Source organism: Talpa occidentalis, unplaced genomic scaffold, assembly GCF_014898055.3.
Source record: "Talpa occidentalis isolate TD23 unplaced genomic scaffold, MPIMG_talOcc4v2.1 talOcc4.8, whole genome shotgun sequence".
Classification (NCBI taxonomy): domain Eukaryota; kingdom Metazoa; phylum Chordata; class Mammalia; order Eulipotyphla; family Talpidae; genus Talpa; species Talpa occidentalis.
This window is the reverse complement of record NW_023605194.1, coordinates 64,489,294-64,500,128: the sequence shown is the minus strand read 5'-3', so window position 1 is coordinate 64,500,128 and position 10,835 is coordinate 64,489,294. Positions and strand designations below refer to the sequence as shown.

At 49.6% G+C, this 10,835-nt stretch overlaps 1 protein-coding gene across 1 annotated transcript; it reads left to right on the top strand.

Moving 5' to 3' along the window:
• The first annotated feature begins 2,780 nt into the window (after positions 1-2,780).
• Positions 2,781-10,284, top strand: LOC119233939 (glutathione S-transferase theta-3-like). The gene is made up of 5 exons (XM_037496647.2): positions 2,781-3,099; positions 4,169-4,256; positions 6,852-7,002; positions 8,476-8,652; positions 8,893-10,284. Exons 1-5 carry the CDS (start codon positions 2,988-2,990, stop codon positions 9,085-9,087), a joined length of 723 nt encoding a protein of 240 aa, XP_037352544.1. The 5' UTR covers positions 2,781-2,987; the 3' UTR covers positions 9,088-10,284.
• The last annotated feature ends 551 nt before the right edge of the window (positions 10,285-10,835 follow it).

Here is a 10,835-nt window from a genome sequence, read left to right as displayed (position 1 = left end):
TGAATAAATAAAAATAAATCTTAAAAAAAAAACAACAAACAAACCCAACTGTTTGGACTTTTGACCTGAGGATAGAATCAATAATCAGTTATGTATGGCCAAGAATAACTTAAGCTTATCAGCATTGATAGGGGCTAGGGAAGGGGATAAGTGTGCCATGCACAGTTTAGGAATCTGCATGTACATATACTATTCGACCTGTAACCTGTTTGCTCTGAGTTCACTTTCTAGTCCAGGAGGTGCCTGGAAGAGTGATGGAAGCCATTTCCGTTAGAGACTGAGCTATCCCAGGTGTGAAGTGCTTTAAATCCAGATGCCAGTGGAGAAGGAGCTGCCAGGTAGATGGGCACCATAAAACTCTCAAAAGTTGTTAACTGCTTGGAGTGAAAGCCATTCACTGATAATTAACTGTCTTTGTCTAACTGTAAAGTAGCCTGTTCCAGATGAGGTGTTAGAACAGTTTTCTTTGGGACATGATGCTCCACCATTCTCAGATTAGCTTGCTGATCTAATTAAGGCACATATTAAAGAGTCAATCCCTGTCCTTTGTCCTTTGGTTTCCACATTTGTGGCAGGCAGAAAGAATCTGGTATTTTCCTGGCAACAGCATGAGATGAACTCTTTTAAAACTATCGCTTCTTCCTCTTTTCTTTCCATAAAACCCCCTAGCTTTTGTTCCTCCTAGGGATAATGTGCTCCCTTAATTGCAATTCTTTTATCCCAAATACATGAGTATGTTTTAATTGCCCCCTAATTTTAATTTTTTTTAAAGATTTATTTATGCATACAAAAACTGCGGTGCAGGCCAAAGGTGCAGGGGGGGGGAGAGGATTCACCAGGGTCAGAGTGGGGAACAGAACAGGCAGACTGACTGAAATACACTATTGAGGGGAGCAGCAGGCAAAACAGGAGAGGTCTGCTACCTCCCTGATGGTGCAAGGGGTTAAACACAGCACGATGAAGCTATCTGCAGCATGAGTTCAGTCCCGCACAGTGCAGCCTACTAATGTTTAGGTTGAGTTCTTGGAGAGAATAACTTGTTAGAGAGACAGGGGCCCGCAGGCAGCCCACATAGCATCATTGATAGGAATGGCGATCCATTAGTTGTCTGGGCCAACCTCCCAGGACATGACCCTTTGGCACCAAGTTCTGTAGACTATGACTGCTGCATTTGTTCTGAGCAATTGGTCAAGAAGGGACAATCTAAATGGCAGCTCTTCTGATCAGGTCTCAGTCATGTAGGGCCTTAAATACTGTGCCTGGGATCTATAAAACACAACAGGAGGGCCTCCCTGGTGATACAAGGGGTTAAGTCTCAGCACTATGAAGCTATCTGCAGCACAAGTTCAGTTCGATACCTGGCTAGGGAGCTAACCCACACGGCACAGCAGACCTCTCCTGTCTCCCCTACTGCTTCCCTCAGTAGTGTATTTCAGTATATCTGCCTGTTCTGCCCTCCATTCTGCCCCTGGTGAAACCTCTCATCCCCTCTATCTCTGGCCTAAATCTTTTTAAAAAAGATTTATTTATTTATGCATACAAGAACTGGGGTACAGGCCAAAGATGTAAGGGATGAGAGGATTCACCAGAGACAGAATGGGGAACAGAAGAGGTGGATTGTTAGAAATACACTGCTGAGGGGAGCAGCAGGTGAGACAGGATAGGTCTGCTGTGCCATGTGGGTAGCTCCCTAGCCGGGGATCTAACTCTGCTGCAGTGGCTGCAGATAGCTTCATTGTGCTGTGTCTTAATCCTTGCGCCACCAGGGATGCCCCAATAAATTAAATCTTTAAAAAAAAAAAAAACCCATACAAACAGGAATGGAATGCTCAGATTATGTTTTAGAACATTCTGAGTTGCTGTGGGGGTTGGACTGCATAGCAGTCAGGGAGAAAGCAGTGAAACTGGATATTGCAGTAATCCGGTCAAAGGTGATTTGTGAACAGGCCTCGAGGTAAGCGGAGAGCATGGCCCCTTCCAGCTGGGAGAGGATTGTTAGCACTATGCCAGCAAGCCATTTTATGGTGGGAGTCAGGGTGAGGGAGGGTGGGGTGAGCAGGTAGAGGTCTTCCTTAAAAGGGAGCATAGGAAAGAAATGGGGACATTGTAAGCGCCCCTGTAAATTGTAAACCCCACAGGGCTTCAGCTGCCCAGATTTGTTAAGAATATGACTCCAGGATTAGGGTGAGGCGGCTCATTCCTTCCAGAGAGTGTGGGCCTGGCCTCGGCAGGTATCAGGGTTCATAAACCCTCTCTAGCCTCCTCTCTGGTCACTGGACCCAGGGGAGGTTTGGGCACTTCCTTTCTCCTCCCTTTGCATTCCCTGGGACTCCGAAGCCCCACCTCTCTCAAGTCCTCTGGGCAGGTGGGGAGGGTGGTTTGGGCTGACTGTTCTAGATCGCAATCCAGTCTTTACCGCCTTAAATTCACTGAGCATCGCACCGCTGGTGTCCCATTTGCCATTACCATCCCCCGAGCCCTACCCCGCTCCCCCTCTACCCCGCATCCCTGAATCCCCGCATTTGACGAAGAGTAGGGAAGGGGTGTAGCTGGGCTGCGAAACCCAGTTTCTCCAGACACTCCTACCCTGTCTTCCCCCCCTCCCCTCCTCCCCCTCCCCTCCTCCCCCCCCCCGCCCCTCCTTCCCTCCCTCCGCCCCTCCCCCCACCCCTCCTTCCCCTCCCCCGCCCCTCGTCCCCCTTCGCCCCCCCTTCCCCCGCCCCTCCTCCCCCTCCCTTCCTCCCCCCTCCCCCTGCCCCCTCTCTCGAGTTCCCGAGCCGGGCATCCCAGACTTCCCGAGAGGGACGCGGGAGAGCAGGGGCATCGCTGATTGGCCCAAAGTTCTCGGGCGCCGTCCACCGGGAGGGGAGGAGGACCCCCGAGCTCTGGCTGCAGACGGCGCGAGGCTGCAGGTTCGGTGGCCCGGCAGTTCCTTCCAGCGGTTCCGGTACCCTTTCCTGCCCCCGGGTTTGCCCGCCGTCCCCGCCATGGGCCTGGAGCTCTACCTGGACCTGCTGTCCCAGCCCTGCCGCGCCGTCTACATCTTCGCCAAGAAGAACCGCATCCCTTTCGAGCTGCGCACAGTAGATCTGCTTAAAGGTGGGCCCCGCGGCTGGGCTGACGGTGTGGGTGGGCTGTGGCAGCCAGAACCCCGCTCGTCCGCGGCGCCTCGCTGTCAGCTTATGTGTGCAGACAGCGGGGAGAGACGGACGCCCCAAAGCGCCTCCATCTTTGCCTAGGGAACAGAAACATTTTTCAAAATACAGGTTAAGAGGGAGCAGGGCAGATGGGGGAAGGGGTGGGCATGGTCGAGTAAGGGTGCTGTGCAAGGAAGCGGGGAGACGACCTGAATGCCTCAACAGCAGGATTTGGAGAGAACAGTGAAACTGTTTCCTAGTAGGGGTAGTTCCCATCTTCAGCGTTTCTGCATCTGCTATCAGTAGAAGGTTGTTTCCCTTGCACCTGGGTCTCCTCTTTACTACTCTGGACCCTGTCTAGATCCCCTGACGTTTTCAGAATCCAGTGGAGGGGGACGGGCTGTAATTGGACTGTGGGGTAAGTTCTGGAACCAGAATCTGTTAGTCAGGCTAAGAGGCTGCCCGTCTTCTGCTGGTGGCGCACCCAGGCTGGCTACGAACTGTTGCCGGTCCACCTGACTTGATCACTCCAGCACTCCTTGGCACAGGGGCTGGGCACAAGGGCAGTTTCTGGAAGAACAGATAGGGATTATTCTGTCCACTCAGTAGAAAGGTAAAGGTGTGCCCTTAACCAGGCTGGGGCCTGGCTCCATGGAGCCTTCTGATGCTGACGCTTGCTTGGTATGCCCTCCAGCAATGGCCCTGATTGGGATGGTATGCAGAAGTTAGACCTGGGAATCCCCTCTGGAGAGAGAGACTTGAATCACCTCTCTTGCCTGCACCCCCCCCCCCACACACAATGATGAGACTGCGTGACCCAGGGCCCAAGGGTGGTGGGCCCAGGAAGAGTGGACTCTAGTGGAGTCAGGGTCTGTGATCCAATGACCTGTGAATGGCTTCCCCTTTCCTCTTGCCTTACCTGGATGGGGTCTCAGAACCATTGGTGCCTAGATGTTGGGGTGAAGGGGTGGCAAATGCCTCAGGGGGCCCAGAGTTCCCCGCCCCCCCTACCTCACTGATCTCTCCCACAGGCCAGCACCACAGCCCTTCCTTTGCCCAGGTGAACCCTCTGAAAAAGGTACCAGCTTTAAAGGATGAAGACTTCACATTGGCTGAGAGGTAACCTGGGCTTGTGGGGCCAGTCACTGTTGATGGCTTGGATTGCAGCCTATGTGCCCCAAGCACTTGTGCCAGCCCCTGGCAGATAGTGGGCTGAAGCAGGAAGTGCCTAGGGCTGGGAAGGGCTAGTGAAGTCCTGCTCCCCCTGCATCACATAGATGAAGCCAGGAGAGGGGAGGGACTTGTCGCAGGTCACAGGGCTCCATTTGCTTCTGGGCCTCCTCACTGCCAACTCAATCCTTAGGCAGAAGGAGAGTTCTAAGTATGGAGCAGCAGCCATACCAGGTACTGTAGAGCCACTGCGTCTCCTGAAAATACTGTGGGGCAAGTGCAGTTCTCTAAATTGAGGGAACACCCAGAGACCTGCAGTGGCTATTTGGAGAGCACTCACCTGGACCGGAACTGTCTAAGCCCTAAGGTTTCATCAGTGCACATTTCTAACTAAGCCTTTGTCCACATGGGACTCACATTCTAGAATGAGGTTCTGACAATAATCTATGTAAAAGGGTAACATCAGGTGGTGTTGAGTGTCATGGAGAAAACTGCTGGGAGCCAGCTTCGGCAAACTGGGTGTCAGGGGTTCCTGAAGGATGGGACGGCGCCGGCGCAATTGAGGAATGAGGTAGACACACACAATGTCTTGTGTTAGTATCTCCTACTGAGGGTCTCAGCAGGTCTTTATTTATACATTTAGGCAAGCAGTGAGATTACACCAACATAGGCATGGAAGCAAAGCAGAAACAATCAGTGCATTCTTTTCCCATGAACATCTGGCTCCTACTGGTCTCAGCAAGATGGTAGCCTTCAAGGTTAATAGATAAAAAAACTAAACCTTACACTAAAACTCATTATTTCAGCTAGACAATTACCTAAGACAGCCGATAGCCATCAGTACACTCCTATCAGCTAAAGCCTAAGCATCAAAAGACTCTTCTATTCATATGGCCTTCAGCTGAAGACCAGCTGCTTTCTGGTTATCAGCTAACAGGGTTTTCTACCTAGAAACTTATTAACACAATTAACTTCATAGCTCATTAAAAAAAAACTTTCCTAAGAAACTTCTAAAAAAGGCAAAAGAAGGAATTACTATAGTCGTTGTCCTGGATTGCTTGTCAGGCATGTTCATGTATAACAAATTGTTTCCCATTGTCAGGCAGGCCAAATTTAGTGTTTTAATTTTTAAGCAGGTATTTCTTTGTGCCATTTACTTACAGTATTCTTATATGTATAATTTATTGCCCAATGTACTTTCTGAGTTTTTCTTATATAATCAAGAACAAAAAAAAAGGGGATGTTTGTGGGTTGCAGATTAATCTTTGGCCCCATGGTGTGGGGTGCAGGGAATCTTCAGCCTCAAGGTGTGAGGCCCTTTGGAAATCTTCAGCCCCAGGGTGTGAGGCCCTTTCTTTTGTTTACCAGCATCTTAGCTGGTTGGGGCAGCAAGGCCCCCTGCAGAAAACAGATTGGGTAAGATGGGGGTGTGTATGGTTTTGAGTAGGATATTGAGTGAAGGCTCCCTTGAGGACATGGCATATGAGCAGAGGGGCAAGGTGTGTGGGGAAGAGTGTTCTGACTGGTGGGAACAGTGAGGTTAAAGGTGGGACAATGCTTGGGGTATAGGCAGAAGAGCAAGGGGCCAGTGTGCTGGGTGAGTGAGGGGAGAGAGCAGGAGGTGAGGTCTGAGGGTAGCACATAGACTTTAAGTGGAGGAGAACTGTGATCCAGCTTAAGTTTTCAAGAATCCTTCCAGCTGGGTGGGGAGGCTACTTGCTAATCGAGGTGAGAGATGCTGGGGCCCCAGACCAGGGTGGTGGTGGTGATGCAGGGGAGGTAGTGGTCTATTCTGGCTGCTCCTGATGGTTGAGCTGAAGGGTTTTCTGAAGGGTTGGAGGTGGGTGGTAGACAAGGGCCCAGGCCAGCGTCCAGATTATTGGCTGAATGGTGGTATTCTTTACCAAGCCCACATAGTACCTCCATGGTAGAGCCAGATTCATGCTTTACTTAGTTCCAGAGTCTGAGGTCGCTCAACAGTGCAGTACCCATGGAGGCATGGTGTTCTGGGAGTCAGTCTGCATGGGCCAGGCCTGATGTAGGTAGGGAGAGGGGTGAGGAAGATACTGGGAGAGATTCCTTGGAGAGGGGCCTCTGGAGTCTTTGGGCAGGTAGAGAGGAAAAGGAACAGTGCCCCATGTCATCTGGGAGGGCCTGCCCCAGGCCAGGAGAACATGAGGAGAACATGGTGTGTCCATGCCAGGAGCAAGGATATATTGGGGAGTGATATCAGAGTTGCTCTTGTCCTTCAAGGCCCACACAGGCTCCCCTTATATGTATAATATATGTGTGTGTGTGCATGCCCTTAGTGTACATGGTTGAATAGCCCAAATAGAACTGTGTGACCCTGGGCATCCACCTAACTTCTCTGAGATTCACATTCCTACTCTGCACCATGCTTCACTGACAGGAGCTAAGAAAAGACATGCAAGCAGTGGTGGGGGCTTGGGGGGTGCGGCAGGGACGGGGTGGGAGAGAAGGGCTGGTCCTCTGGATTGGCTGCAACATGACTAGAATATGTTTTGGCTCTGGCATGTTCCCCAGTGTGGCCATCCTGCTTTATCTGAGTCGGAAGTATAAGACCCCTGACCACTGGTACCCCCAAGACCTACAGGCCCGTGCCCGTGTAGATGAGTACCTGGCATGGCAGCACACAGGCCTTCGGAACTGCTGTACGCGGGCCATGTGGCAGAAGGTAAGCTGAGCCTGGATCATGTGGCACAAGGGGTGGAACCCCTCCTAGGATACTCAGGGGATAGATAGTACTTTCTGTTTTAAAACTTTCCTTCAGATCTGAGACCTTCAGCCACCAAATTCTAGAATGCCAGCTACTCTCTAGTCTAATCAACTTGTGTCTCAAAGGAATAACCGAGGTGTACAGTTAGTGATTTCTCTGAAACGCCTTGATTCCTGAGCTGCTGGAAATTAATCCTGTGCACTTTTGAATTCTCCAAGCTTCCTAGGAATATTGCTTTTGTGGGGGAGAAACAAAACAAAGTCTTCACCTTTCTATACACACCCTTTCCACATGGTGTTAAGTGAAAAAATTCAAACTGGAAGAAGTGAGGAGGCATTTCATTAAATATTGACTGATTTCTGAGTATGCAAGGATTTCTAAGCCCAAGAACAGTGGAAGAACTTAAGGAAAAGCCTAATAACATTTGTATGTACAATGAAGTTTTGAGTAAGGAAAAAAGCATTAAAATAAGCAAAAAACATGGGAAGATTTTGGCAAAGATGTGAGAAAGAAGAAATGTTTTTAATGTTTAAGATGCTCTTATAAACCCATCAGACAAAGATAAAGGAGAAAAACAGGCAAATAAAACTAGCTAGAGATTTAATTGAAGAACAGAGAGAAATAGTCAGTAAATGGATGAAAACACATTTAACTTCAGTAAAAATCAAGTCAATGCATATGAAAACAGCACGCACTATTTTTGCTTATGAAACATGCAGAGGTTTTTGGAATGACTTCTCTGAGTTATTATTTGTACAGCATGTACACAGTGCCTACCATACAGTGGATGACTAGGTATTAGGGAACCTGAGATGAGCATGTTTATGCCTGTTGCAGGTGGGGTACCACCATTCTGGAGGACCATTTGGTAGGTTTCTGTAACCTTAAAAGTATCTTCCTTGATAGTACTTCCTTGAGGTAGTTGGAGCTGGAGCCTGGTGCATTTAAGGACAGAATGAAGAGAAGTCAAGTAGAGCAAGTGTAGACCTTTGTTGCTCCAAGTGTGGTCCACACACCTGGGGATTAGCATCACCTGGGCGCTTCTTGGAAATGCCACTTTAATCAGGCCCCAGAGGAATAGGCATGTACGTTATCATTTGAGATGTCTGGGTAGTAGGATGTGGGAATGGGGAGAGGATGGGCTTTGTGTTAAGGCCTTTACGATGAGAGCAGTGGGGTACCATGGAAGGCTTTATACAGGGAGAAGATATGGGCAGACTGGGATTGTAGAAAAATCTCCCTGATTGTTCTGTGTGGGGACCCAGGGAAAGATGAAAGGTGCATAGATGAGGCCTGAGCTGATAGTGACCAATAGTGGGAAGGGGATGGGTGATGAGAAATTCGAGGACTGGTGACACACTGAATGGGAGCAGGAACCAAGCTGGGTTTGAGACAGATCCTGAGCCCTCTTTCTGCCTGCTCACCTACCAGATGTTGATTCCTGTGTTCTTGGGCGAAACAGTGCCCCCTGAGATATTGGCATCTACTCTGGCTGAGTTGGACAGGTGCCTGCAACTGCTTGAGGACAAGTTCCTGAAGGACCAGGCCTTCCTTACAGGGTCCCATATCACAGTGGCTGACTTGGTTGCCATCACAGAGCTGATGCATGTAAGTGCTATGGGATGGGTGGCCCACGAGGCAATGGAGTGTCCTGGGAGGGAGCCAAAGTATTAGCTCATTTTGATCTCTCTACCTATGGGACCCTCAATAAGTCACTTCCCTTCATGAGAGTCTTCATTTATAAAATGAGTCTTTGAAGGGGAAAATCCACCCAGGGGGATCGCTAAGCCAAGTCTTGATGCCTTGTGTTTATGCCCAACCCTTCCACCTGGCTCCCTCTCCCCATAGCCTGTCAGCGCTGGCTGTCAAGTCTTCAAAAGCAGACCCAAGCTGGATGCTTGGCGCCAGCGTGTAGAGACTGCAGTGGGGGAGGACCTCTTCCAGGAGGCCCACGAAACCATCATGAAGGCCAAAGACCTGCCTCCAGCAGACACTGCCATGAAGGAGAGGCTGAGGCCCTTGGTGCAGCTTTTTTTCCATTGAGTGAGGGGCTGGGCCTGTAGAATCACTGATGACAATAAAGACCATTTTCAGAATAAAAAGCTGGGGCCTCCCCTATCTGACTGTGAGTAAGAACCCCTGCATAGTTTCTGGTCCACCATTCCCTCCATGTATCAGTTCTTTCGTCTTTCCTCTCACTCCCTGTTGTCCCTTCCACTCCTACTTCCAGGTAGCCTCTGGAAAGAGCTTTCTAAACATTTAACCCTCTTCCTCCTCTGAAACTTTCCTTGGTTCCTCTCTGTCCTGGGGTAAAAGTACAAATCTGTGAGCTTTGCATTCGAGGCCTTGTTCCCACGGCTCCAGGCTGCCCTCTTGTGGTTCTACAGAGTAGCCCATCATGTTTTAGCTCCCTTCCCCACCTTCCACCTTGGCCTCCTAGCCTTGACTCATTCCATTTCTGCTACCTCCAGAACCTCTTTTGGCATTTGTTACTGTGATACTTTTCCAGGGAGACTTCCCCCCTAGCCCCCGCCCTAGACCCAGTCAGATGACCCCTCTAGTCCCAGCAATTCTTTTTCTCTGTCCTGTCAGGGAGCTGGTTCCACATCCCCTGGACTGAGCACTTGTTACTGATCTCGTGAAGAGATGTCTGAATTAGTAATGGCCTTAGTCTCCTAGCTGTCTCTCCTCTTTCTGGGGTGTAATTCTACCTCCCACTTGAATCCCTTTGCAGGGATGGAAATCCCAGGTTATTTTCCGGTCCTCCAGGTACTGCTGAGAGACCTTCCTCTCTATGCCTGTTCATACCCACCACATTGTGTTCTCCATGCCACGCTCTGGGTCCCGGGCTTTCCACCTGACCCTGCCCTTTCCCTTCAGCTCTGTGACAACCTACCTCTGAAATTGTAGTCATGCCATAAAGTGCTAATGAACAGAGACATCAATAGAGACTCTCAGCCCACTAGCCTTCCCGTAAATATGTATACTCATAGTGCCTCCCTGGTGATGCAGCGGTTGAGCGCTGGGTTGTGAAGCAGCCTGCAGCCTCTGCAGCGCTGGTTCGATCCCCGGATGCTGGGCGAGGGTCCCACATGTGCAGACCTCTCCTGCTGCCCGCTGCTCCCCTCAGCAGTGTACCTCTGTCAGTCTGCCTGCTCTGCTCTCCGCTCTGGCTCTGGTGAATTCTCTCATCCTCTGTCACTTCTGACTGTACCCAGTGCTTGTATAAATAAATAAATAAATCTTTAAAAAATATATATATATATACACTCATAAAATTTTGTAGGTGTAATTGGAATTGTTCATATGTACCCACACAACTTCAATTCTATTTTCATTTACAATTCAAACAACCTCACAACACTGATGAGAGTATGTACCATGATTAGCCACACCAACAGATTTCCACATTTTAAATAACACTTTTGTTTTGCCTATAGAAATACAGGGGTACCATAAATATTGCTGGGAATTCTGCTAGAACCTGACTTCTACCCTCTGGTGCAAAACCCCTCACTCTAAGGCAAGGTTGCCATCAGCACAAGTGACAGGTCTGTGGGGACCAGGAAGGGATGCAGTGAACCCAGTGTTTTTTGCATAACCCCACCAGCGCCAACAGCTTGTCACCAGGTCTAATGCTGATGAGAAGCTGAGATTTGCATATTGAAGATGAAGTCACCTGACTTTGAAATGATGCCCAGGTCCCAAAAAATATTTTAAGCCTCTTGAGGGTGTAATGTTATAAGGGTCGCGCCTGGGGGAGTCCCTGTAGGTGTGTCTATTTTGGGAGT